This window comes from Neodiprion pinetum, chromosome 2 (genome assembly GCF_021155775.2).
Source record: "Neodiprion pinetum isolate iyNeoPine1 chromosome 2, iyNeoPine1.2, whole genome shotgun sequence".
Classification (NCBI taxonomy): Eukaryota; Metazoa; Arthropoda; class Insecta; order Hymenoptera; family Diprionidae; genus Neodiprion; species Neodiprion pinetum.
In genome coordinates this window covers 25,027,590-25,040,098 of record NC_060233.1, presented here as the reverse complement: position 1 = coordinate 25,040,098, position 12,509 = coordinate 25,027,590, and the positions used below count along the sequence as shown (strand labels likewise).

General features: G+C 35.6%; 1 protein-coding gene across 8 annotated transcripts in view; it reads left to right on the top strand.

The window, feature by feature from the left end:
* sona (sol narae) overlaps positions 1-12,509 on the top strand; it is a 109,141-nt gene that overhangs the window by 51,888 nt on the left and 44,744 nt on the right. For all 8 annotated transcript variants that reach the window (XM_069133121.1, XM_046614815.2, XM_046614813.2 and 5 more), the window contains exon 3: positions 2,474-2,571. In XM_069133121.1, coding sequence (XP_068989222.1) covers positions 2,512-2,571 — 60 coding nt within the window. In that variant the 5' untranslated portion in view covers positions 2,474-2,511. The remainder of the gene's footprint in view (positions 1-2,473; positions 2,572-12,509) is intronic.

Sequence of the window (12,509 nt, the reverse complement as noted above, 5' to 3'; positions counted from 1 at the left end):
AAGGCTCTGTGCTTGGTGCTGTACAATAGGTACAAAACCCTCTGAAATCACGTCCAACTGCTAACTCGGGCTACTGAGTCTACCTGTTACAACATCTCTTTTCTGCACTCACCACGCCCAGATCCTTATGGCGTGAATTGAGACATTTCGGTTTGTGTAAGCAACGCTAGGTTGTGCTTCCTGTAGATCTGACGCCTAACCGTCTTCACGCCTATTTTGCACAGACTAGTACCTCGGGTCTTCCTTGCCTTGTGGTTCCAATTGTCCTTGACTCTGAGTTTAACTGTAAACATTTTTATTTTCAACACATCACGCCTGTCTACCTTGCTGAATTAGTTCATTCATCCACTTCCAAAGCCTCCGGCTGTGATGGCATAAGTGCTAGACATCTGCGTCTTGTAATGAAATCACTGTTTCCATTTGTACTGGAAATCTGTAATTATTCGATTACTAATTCTGTTCTTCCCCTTTTATGGAAGAACCTTTGGTTCAACCGATCAACAAAACTAAGAACCCTGTCTCGTGGGATGATTTCCATTCCATTCTTATTCTGTGTGCACTTTCCAAGGGTCTTGAAACGATTATGTATTATCAGCTCGCCGGCTATCTGGAGCGCATGAATTACTTGATCCGTATAAGTTGGGTTTTCGGTGTAAATATAATATGTAGTCAGCCCTGCTCAACTAACTGGTAAGGTCAAATAAGCCATGGATTCTCGTATGGTCATTCTGTTACTTTCTGGGCTGGAATTAAATCAGGGGTTCCTCAGGAGTTTGTGCTTGGCCCGTTATTCTTTTCTATCTTTGTAAATGATCTACCGACAGTGATGTGTGATTGTGAGCACATTCTTTACACAGATGACCTTCAAATTTATTTCACGTTTTCTTCAGTGAACATTAATAAAGATGTCAGACGAGTTTTTGAGGATGTGCTGGCCATTTCTGACTGAGCTTTGAATAACTGTCTCAAAATCAACTACGACGAGACTAAGGCGCTGTTACGTGGTACTGTGAGGTTTATAAATCAGCTCAATGCCACTCCCCTACCTCCTATTATAGTCGGAAATCATTGTATAAATTATGCTAATGAAGTTAAGAGTCTTGATCTCGTGTCGATGCCTACTCTTTCCTAGAACGAACGTGTTACAAAATCTGCAATAAGATCAATACCGTGTTACATCATCTCGACTTTGATAGGACGTTGTTTTCTGTTACACTTATCCTACAGAACATGAGGCTCTATTTTATCGGGTGTTACTTATTCAACGTTTTGCACTCTGGCAGTCCTGCTTACCTGGCAGAGTCTTTTAGACCTGCGGAGTCTCGTTTGCCACGTAAACCCATCGCTTACAAGTGTTGTTCTGCCGGACGGTCTGTTATGAATGGTCATTTGTTGTTACGGCATGCTGCCTACAGAATTCTCGAAGCTGAAGTTAGTAACGTTACGGTAACGAAACATCAGGGAAATCTTCTCTATTGTTTAATTCGAGAGTAACTTTCAATGAGTTGGCTTTTCAAAATATAAATGTGTTTTGTTTAGTGTGGTTCACTAAACAGACAATCCTGAAGGTGCGAAGTACCGATCTTTCCTAAACACGCGTCGTTACAATAACGTTACTAACTTCAACCTCATTCGTATTCGCTGCCTACTGCAATTTTTGAGGTGAAAACTGTAGGGCTGTTCAAGGTCAACATATTTACCTGTTTCCTCGATCTCAAACGACGATCTTACAACGCTGTTGTCTAGCTTTATTTTCATTTTATCCGCTGGTCCATTCCTTCTGCATTTTATTTATTTATTTACGTTTACTCCTTGTTAGTTATTTTTCTCTTATCTGTCACTGCTGTGTGTATGCTTACATCTATTTCTTTGCTATTACTTCCGTTTTTTACTTTATTTTATTTTATTTCATCGTTACGTATGGTAACTCTTCATGCTGCCTTAGAGGACTTGTCCCAAGGTAAATCAATTGTAGTTAAACTGCTAATTTCTGTGTAGAACAGTGCCTCGCTATGTTATCTTTAAACTCATACAACTTTCAAGCGTATCTTATACATCTAGACTGAAAGGCAGACGATGAAAATTGTTAAGCCAACTGATGATTTTGATGAGATTAAAAATATATCAAATTTTATTCTCAGCTCTCCCCTTATTGATTGCATCGAAACAGATCTCAAATGTAAGCTCTTCCTGCCAGCTTTTTGAATAAAATTCTCAAATGTTGGAGTCAACCGTGAATGGAGAGAAATATGTGATCATATTTTCACCGTATATGCCAAGGGCATCTCTTAGCGATAACAAGACTGCTTCGACTTACGCGTAAATTTTTGTTATTGACTCTCGTACACAAACATGTATGCATAAATAATTGTTATGCGTCCATGAATTTTAAAGCTAATTGTATGTTTCTGCACATGCAGTTCCTCGTTTACAGGCATGCACAAATAAAAATCTGTTTTTTTTTCTGTTTCAGTAACTTGGCGCACCCGAATTGGGATATTTCTGTACATCATGCTTTGCACTTTAGTTTTACTATGCATGGTCAGCCAAACTCTTGCACAAGGCTACAACGTAAGTGAAAATCACTACATTTCGTAAGATATTAGATTAATTACATTATTGTATTCTTACTTTTACACTGATACTCAATAGAATGGCAAAATGCTGGTGTATGGATAAATAGATTAAAAAGTGTAACCAATCACTTAAAAAAAGATGCTTCCCAGCTGATTGTGAGAGTATCTTTCATTTACGAAATTAATGTAGGTAGTTCCTAGTTCTTGTCTAGCGATCTTAATATTGCATGAAAACAGTCTCACGATGGATTTTCGCAATCATCGTTCTTCCGGATTTCCGCAAAGTGACTCAGCTATGCACTTTTTGGCCCTTGAAGTGCGGAAAATGTGGGAATAGCAACACGTGTGAAAAAAACCACACATTTTTTTGCCGATTTTCGGGATATCAGTAACTTTCCTGAATTCCGGTACAAAAGGGCGATCCACCGTCGAAATTTGAACCTCTTCCGTTCGTTTGTATATTAAACATATCAAGAAAAATCAAATATCGTTTCAACGAAGTTTACGCTGATACGCGTAAAAGAATAAAAACTGCAAAGCTTTCTGCTGTAGCATTCTCGTTTTCCATATGATCTTGAATAGTACATTACGCAACAATGGAATAATCGACTTTATTCCCGTTTTGCGCATAGAATTTTATTCCTGACTTAACTGCGACCGCCATATTGACTCGAAAAGTGGCTACTCCATTAGCAAATAACCGGGAAGTAAAAACGTTTCTGACGTAAATGCAGGAAAAAAGTATAAGAGAATCATATGCTACTTTTGTCCCGCTCTTCAGGTCACTAAAGTGGCCACTACAGTTGAGTCAGGAATAAACTAGTTTTGTGATGTTTGGTCTAATGTCGACTCAAAACTCAATTGCATTAGGCAAGTGTTGATCAAAACATCTTAATTTATAAACTCGAGTGTAACGAATTAAAAAAAAAACAGTTTCCTCGCGCTGTAGTTTTTACTGAGCGTTTAACCGATTAGACATTGTTTTAGAAAAACAAGTCAGATTTAAAGAATATGGCCACTCTGGTATGACACTGGTGATAACATAATCAGACATTTATTAACGCTGAATTTCACCATGATCATGTAATCATGTAACGAATGTATCTCACTGCTTGACTTGTCATTTGGCACGATCATGAAATTTAGCTCACCTGCATTCAGCGACTAGCAAACAGAAAGTTTCAGATCCAACAAAGTTATTCCTACACTATGAGTTGGAACTTTTTGTCTCACGCGATTCAAGCTATAAGGTTGGCGAATAATTATTTTAACAACATTCATGATCAATATATTCTTAGAATTATAACTCCGAGTGAAAAACTGTTTGAAATATATAATGCCTTGTTTTGAGAAATCTATTTTCACATCACAAGGATGTGTAATGGCGTAACGGAGTACATCAAGATGAACCGATACCGAAACTTATTAGTGAAACTCATTTCACGAGGTTCTCATGCCAATATGGTTTTTAATAGGAATTTTTCGCGATATCAGTAATATCCTAGCGATATAAAAGCTATGTACGAGCTTTCACTGAAGTGAAATTGAACACGGACAGCGAAGGTATTTCCAAACGCGGAGTACGCAGTCGTAGGATTTAACGCCATTATCGTAGATTTTGACGAGAAAATTCTTTATTGAACTTCATGATGCGTCAAAAGATGTTTCATGATATCGCTTCAGTAAGGCGTCAAATTTGCAAATTTTCAGTATCTAAAATCAAATCTTTCTACTAAATTGTGGTAACGTCAATGGAAGAGAGAATCTTTGCGTCAGTTGATTTTAAGCAATTAAATGTTGATCTCTTCAAAGTAAAAGTGCAAACAGCGGTAAAATAATTTTACATTTGATGTTGTGCTGCTTTTTATTATCAAGTATTGTGCCATGTAACGTTTATCATCTAAATTTGTTATTTCCTGGTGTTAGATTCAGAAACGAGATGCAGTTTGAAGTTCCGGCTAATTAACTTTAATCAAAACATCAATTCTTTGACAATATTGAGATTCCACGATAAACATTTAAATGATTAATGAAACTTGGGTAGCTGGAAACTGTGCAAATTCAATGAGCTCGATCGATTAAAACTTCAGGACCATGAAGCGAGACACATAACATTGAGTGATCAATTTACGAAACATAGCCACGTGAAAAAAGCCAAACTAGCAGAGAGATTAAAGAGTATAATTATAACTGATCTTGTGGGGGCACAAGGTACGAAAAGCTTCGATCAAGCAAAGTGAGCAATACGAATTTTTACACAAATTTCTAAATTTTTCATCAGTGAACTGTTTCCATAGACTAAAAGTAATATAACTGTTTTCTTACAGCGTTAATGAAAATTTCTGAATACTGATTCGACTTGTGTAAGACGAATAATGAAAATGAAGTTCATGTGTTTGATAGTCGCGAATAAAAACTAACAAATCATTCCTGATCGTCATACACTAGTTCAAGTTATTTTTATAAGTTGTAGAACTTTCGATGAATCTAGACGCATAACTAATAGCCTTGCAAACAACAAGTACCGAAATTCATCAGAAGCACCTCCAAAAAACCTTGCACCAAGTACATCAGAGTGGAAAATAACGACAAGAATTTACTTTGCAATCTAGAAACCAGCAAAATAATTACTCACCAAGATTCATTTTTAAAAATACCTCAATAAACACTGGCGAAAATAAGTTGTCTACAAAAAAAAAAAAAAATGTTTCAATCCATACTCATTGCTAAGCACGAATACATTTGGTCTGCCAGCACATCTGGAAACAGATCCAATTCCACCAAAGTACAATGAATAACGATGCAATCCCTGGGGGCCATACGCATTCAAAAGTAGATTTCATCCAAGGCTCTACGTTTGGATCCATAAAGGATTCTCTCTGCATTCACAACGTAATGTTGAACTCTATTTATTTTTTTTTTTCTTAACTACCATTTTCATACTTTTACAAAGTTATGTGTAATCTCTCGGCTAATAGCAATGGAAATTTCTTTTTGTGATTTGGAAAAACCTATTTCCATAATGGCGTCTATATTATAAAAAGAGATTCTTCAAGGTATGAAATCTGCAACACAATAAAAAAGAAGGAGAAAAACTACGATCAACATTATGCAACGAGTGCGAAGCAGAGTCGGAGATAATTTTTTTTTTTTTTTTTCAAAATCTAACGAAGCTGCCTTCTTCTACTTTGAAACGGTATTTCGATCATTCGTTCATGTTTTGTCTTTGACTGAGAGATCCAACTTCTTATCCCGATCGAAAACTCAAAATGTGATCCCAAAATTTCGGATGGCACTGTGTACGTGTAATATGTCACGTATATGTTATAATATACAAACCCACACCGCTGTAGGAATTTCACTGCCAATGGGCAAAGTCCAGAGATAAAAGTTAACGAGATTCTTCCGACAACCGGATTCCGTCGTAGTCCGAGCTCTCGCTTACGATTAAAAACGATCTCTAGCTCTCTTATTTGAAGCCAGAAGCTCAGGTGTAATTATGTACTTTCTCAATTTTTTTTTTTTTTTTAATTGATCAACTATCGACTAAGGTTCGTCAATAGTTTCATTTGTTAGGAAAATCTGAAGCTTACGAATTAGGCATATTCGAAAACGTCGATTGAGCAATCACACAGGTCTGCAAACAAATATTTTTGTTTCAGCTGCATGAGAAGTTTTTGGTAAATATTATGTTATGATTGTGCTGAAACGAAAAATCAGTTCCATTTCCGTCCATCGCGTACAATATTCTTGCAAAATACAATATCTTTGTTTGAAAAAAGCATAACAATAATGAAAAAACGACAATTTTTTTACAATGAACTAAAAAATATTTCTTATAAAATTAAACAAACAATTTCTTTACGATATGTATTTAACATTCCATGTTCATTCTTTTCACCAATGAAACCTTGTCTTCCTCTCTTCGATACACCTCCGAACACACTTCCGCTTTCCATTTTCTGTTTCCCTGCTTGTATTTATTCTCGAGTCTCACTCTAATACATACTAAATCGAAGTAAGAAATCGCTTTTGCATAGGATTGTTAGCAACAAGAATAAGATACCAGTTTTCTAGTTAAACGGGAATTTCACTCCAAATGAAACTACAAACACTAGTTCTAGAAAAAATCTGACGCGATGAAACTTTTTGAATATTTTTTCCCGTTTCAGTGAGTAAAAATCTGTAAGAGACAGCATTAAAAAAAAAAAAAAAAAAAACCTGTCCAGTTTTTTGGTTGCAGACCTGTGTTATCAAAGTTGTTTTCACAGTACTCTAAAATGCCATTCCTATATCTCTGCAGCTTGGTGTACTGATTCTATAGGTGAAAAATATAATATAGTAAGATGCACGCCTGCTACATTCACTTTCATTTCTGGTACAGTTGTCAGAGCAGTGCTACGTATAGGTATAATACCTACTTAACAAATACCCGGGAAAGCGTAGTCTTGCAGTCTATTTTACACACGATGTGGTACTTTTAATAACGGTTCCTTACCAGCTCGGTAGTAATGGATACCTACAACTATCTACATGTACTGTTCTCATTTTTCGCAAGGATTTATACGTTCGGCATGTGTCGGGCGTACAGTCCAGTCAAAAAGCGTGGAAACCGGAGAAGTTGAGAAACACAGGCTTAGAATTAGTAACCGAATTCAGCTCTCGCTAGTTTTGTTAGTTTTGTGAGAAAACTATCTCCTTGGTTGATAGAAAAATTGAAACTGCGAACCTCTTTCGTAATTAACCCTCTAGTCACCATAGAACTGTTCTTTTTAGTCTAAAGTTAGTGAAGTTGAATCCTCCGAATGTCAGAAATGTACGAATAACGAATATGCTTGACTAGATAGGATATTTTTATTTCGGAACAAATTATAGAAGAAGCAATGTGAAAAGTGGGATCTTTTACACTTTCTTTTGTGTTATTTCTCTTATTCCTCGCTGAATTGGAAAAAATCGTATGGTTTCTTAACCTGCAGACTTCCCTCAACAAGGCTGTCAAGTATTTTAGTATCTCTGGGCTCCGGGATTCAACTACAAACACATAAATTGAATTTGTATAGTATTGTATTATACAAACATGTGAATTTTCCCGTAAATAGTTCTGCCCCTTAATTTTGGCCCACTGAACGGTTTGGTGAACTTATCGGTGAATCCGAGAACCGTGAATGAAGGTAAAAAAGAAGAAAGAAGGTTAGAACAATTACTCGCGCCTCATCGGTTCGTCAACGTTTTTTTTTTTTCAAATTCTCTTTTTTTCTAACAAATAATGTCCAGCTTTTGACGATCGGTTAAACAAAGCTGATTCGTAGTCTATTACGAATTCTCTTGTCCGTGTTTCAAGTATAATTTATAATATTGTAATAACCAAGAAGATAGGTTCTGTACTCGTCTTCGAATAACGGTTACAGAGCAGACGACATCAATCGTAGTAAATTTCCACCGTTAAATTCGAGAAATTCAAAATCATTTAAGCATTCTCTCGCTTTATTTAACTATAAAACCCAGCACACATCGTAAGATCTCGATAACCTCGGCATTTTATCGTTCTTGTGCAATGAATCGGAATCTATGGTCATGTTCTATTGCTTTACCGACCTTTTCAACCCCATTCTTCGGTATCTTTTATTTATATTTATCGAAGAGCCGCGATTTAATCACATTGCAATAAAACACATATAAATAAGTAAAGTTGTAACGTAGTTGTACTAAATAAGTAAATATACGACGCAGTTATACACAAATATTGCAAATTATTTTTCAATAAGTAATCGATTATGGATAACTAAACTATACAGATGCAAAACCATTAACACTGATATTTCTTTCGATATTTTAGAATTAAATTTGCATATTGTTTGCACAAATTTTACTCGGCTGGGGTTTTTCAACTTTGAATGAGTCGGGATCAATTAAATTGAGTTATCGAAGCTGGTGGTTTTCGAAATGACGTGAGTCTGATCTGGTCGAGTTGAATTATTATTATTATCGATATTATAGCTATTTTCGTTCGTGTTTTATCTTTTTAAACTTTACAATGTATAAAATGATTATTGCTCTGATAGTTGCAAGTTTTTTGACAAAGATGTACACGGTATAAGTGTAATTAAATTACCCATGTAATATTTGTTGTTTTTCTCATGGCTCTATTTTTTTCTTTTCCCTCGGTTTCAAAGTAAAGACGCCGCGTAAAGTCTGTCTTTTATCCATGTTTTTTTGACGTACAGGTGATAGTTTTGCGAATTTATGCGCAAACAGTACGCAGCCGCAGGAAACTGTTTATATTGCTTACCTAAAATTTTTATATTTATTTGCTGTACTATATATATACATATTTATTCACGACAGCGAAATGAGACAAGTTCCAAGTAATGTTTTGCAGACTACGCGTGGGGAAAAACAAATTTGTCGCGCAGTATTGCAAACGGTGAATAAACCACCTGAATGCTTCTAATAAATTCCTCAATAATGGGAGACGCGATGCTCAGAAACGAAATCGTAAATTACATTATATTTTCTTTAATACAGAAAGTGATAAATAAATACACACCAAAAAAAAATTTCTAGTTGTGGTTGCTGTAGCGTACTTGACTGTTTTTTTTTTTTTTTTTTTCTCCTCTTTTATTCACCAAAACCGAAAGATGTAGTTCTTCGTACGTAATGATAATTAGTTTTGTGGCAGTAACGAGAATATATATTCATACTGGGTGGTTACTCGATTGCACCACATTTTTTCGTAATTCCCACAGATATTGAAACCGCTTCCAAAACGATACCCATTTCACTACAATATTTTAGCAACTATAACTAATGAAATTTCTCACAGTACATCCACTGCATAATTCTGATATAACGTAATATAAAGACTTGGTGTATACTTTTTTTAATGAATAATTTTCTATAATCAGCGTTCAACCGCATAAGGGAATAAAAAAGAAAAGAAAAAAAGCTAACGAACGAATCGAGTCTCAATGCGAGTTAAAAATCGTGAATCGCAACTCGGCGATTACCCAGTTCGTTGGTTATTTCGCCAGCGTGCCTATTATGAAGCCATTGACTAACTGGCTGCAAGAGTTTCAACACACGTTAAGCATAATACGTACACCGATGTGTGCAAAGATTCGATTCGCTGCATTGTGCGGTGGCGTTGAGTTTCCAATCGCTTCACAGACTTCGCGGCTGTGTTTCTGTTTCAAGGTCTCTTTCAGTCATAGATTGTACAAATGAAACACCTAACCAAGTACGCAAACTAGGCACAAGTGATAGGCCAAGAGCCAGGGACTTTTTTTCTGCAATCTTCTACAGGATTGATTTTCTTGTTCGGAAAATGTTCTCGGGTGTTCCCTGAATGTAGATTCAAGTGTTAGGCGTGAGCTTCGGCCGCCATCTTGGAGAACACGTATTATCAAATATCTCCCGAACCGTAGCGTCGTACGAGAAATTCACTAACCTTTCTTGTATATGGGTAATAAAATTTTCTGCAACTTTTATACCGTCCTTTTTTCTCTATAGCGGATAGATTTTTATACATAGAGCGGCAAACTATTTCCAAAATCGATATTGCCAAACATATACGTAGTTAACGGTTGATGAAATAGTAAAAATGGCGATGATGAAATTTGTAGAACATAAAACTTCCCATACATTTTCTTTTTTTTTTTCCCCTGAAATCGCTTCAAAAGATATTTCACAAAACGTGTTTTTCAAGGTGGCGAATGAAGCCCCCCTCTTCCGACCCGTCAACTTGATTTTACATTCAGGGGACACCCCTTAAAATTTTCCAACAAGATAATCAATTCTGTAGAAGATTGCATTATGAACCTTCTTTTTCAGCACCGGCTCTTGAAATATGACTACCGCAGGTGAACGTTATTGAATCAAGTTCTGCCGGTTTTCCCTCAGGAATCCACCTACTACGTATGGCCCATTCCGCCAATTCTTAACCAGAAAACTGCTCTCAAAAAGCCAATTGGTCTGCCATTCTAACATCTTATTGTATGTATAATGTGACGAGGTGTGATACACTTGTTGCTATAAATATTAGTTTCAAAACACCGACGATGATTAAGATTTAAACCGTCGATACCTGTAATGCAAAATGGTTTTATTGTCGTTTGTAAGGTGACATTTAAAACCTTTCCATTATCAGTGCCGAATCAAGGCACGGGCCCCGATATTAAAATTTTATTTGTAACGAAATCAGTTTATATATGAAGTTTGTAAATTTAGTTTGAGCAGGTAGGCAAAAATAAAAACATAACTTCAATTTTATTTAAAAAAAAAAAATCAATTTCATCCTTAATTATCAACTTTACCGAATGAGAGCTACGTGTATTTTTCTTACAGGTCTGTTACGCTTATTTAGAAAAGTGTGATCAACCAACAATAAGCTTACATGAAAGTATACATTAAGATGGTCCTTAAAATAAGCCAGGGACAATTTTGACTGAGCCACCCTCTGAATCAGTTCAAAATAAATGAAGAAAAATCTCTTTCAAATAATAATTCTCCACGTTAGCCCTAAACGATCACGAAAAGGAGTTAGGTTGGCCATTCAAAATACATCGCTTTGTACAATATTTATAATTATTCCACTGCAGGACTAAATTTTTGCAAAAAAAAAAAAAGAAATCCGAATTTGTAATGAATTAGTGTGCATTGATGCTAATGGGTACTGGTAACCTATTAAGGTACCAACATCTTCTCAACAGGGTCGGATACCTGAGACGCAAGAGCATGGAATGATAGTGCAATGAAAATTTCTCATTTTTCTTTTACTCCAAATGATACCATGTTTTCGGACAGTATTGAGAAAAAATTGATATTATTCCCGGAAAAGTACAAATTATTTTTAACATTTTTTAGGGATTTCAAGAAATTTTAGGGTGTTTTTGAAAAAAAAAATTTTAACCTTACGGGACTTCACTTTCGAATAAAACTCCCTCGAATGAAAACCATATTTTTTAAGTTTTTCCAATTTTCCACGAACTCGATATCGAAATACAAATCGAATCAAGTTCTGGGAGCAGCTTCGGTTCTTTGCAAACTGCTCTTTTCAATGAAGATCTCAAAAGGTCCGAGTTTTCGGTTTCCTGACCAAGTTGTGCGAAAAATCAGACCAATTTATAGAGAAAGCTCATATTTTTTCAAACCTTCAATCCACATCACAAGTCCGCAAAAATCCGAGTCCTGGTACTTCTGTGTATTTTATACGGTGTCACGTTGTGAAGACCTGAGATGGATTTCTGAGAGGAAGTGGAAAGTTTTAAAAAAACAGTCGAAATTATTATTTTTTTTTTTCCTTTTTGTAATGCAGTTTGAATAAGTATGAACGCATCAGTACACGAATATTTGGAATAACACTAGGATCGTGAAAATGTTTTTAAAAATTGCCAAAAATATCAGTTTTCCTACAAATCTGCTGAAATAAAATTTTCTCACAAAGAAATTCATATATTTCTATAAAATTCTTACAGAAATCGTGCGAAATTTTTCAACAGTTTTACCCAAAAGAACTGTAAAACTATCAGAAATTCAAATTCGAAGTAAGATCGGTGAAATTTTTGAAAGGTTCTGAAAATTATTTCCGCCCCTTTCAATTGATACAAAGTCTTCGCAAAAATTCATCTCATGGTTTCTTCTGTTTTGTAACCTACTATCAACTTGCTTGAAACCCGTTCCACCTACTCCGATCCGATGTGAACCTGATGATTTACTGTGATATTTTGAAACTTCGCAAAGTTTTACTGTTTGTTTTTTAATAAACTCTGTCTGCTAAAAATTTATATCTGTTTTGAAGCAATGACTTTCAACAGAAATATATGCGATTTGGAATTTTTTTTTTTTTGCTTACCTTACGAGGTCGACGACCTGGTCTGAAATTGTGTACACGCGAGAACATGCTCTTCAACTTTCATGTATACCAAAATTGAAATA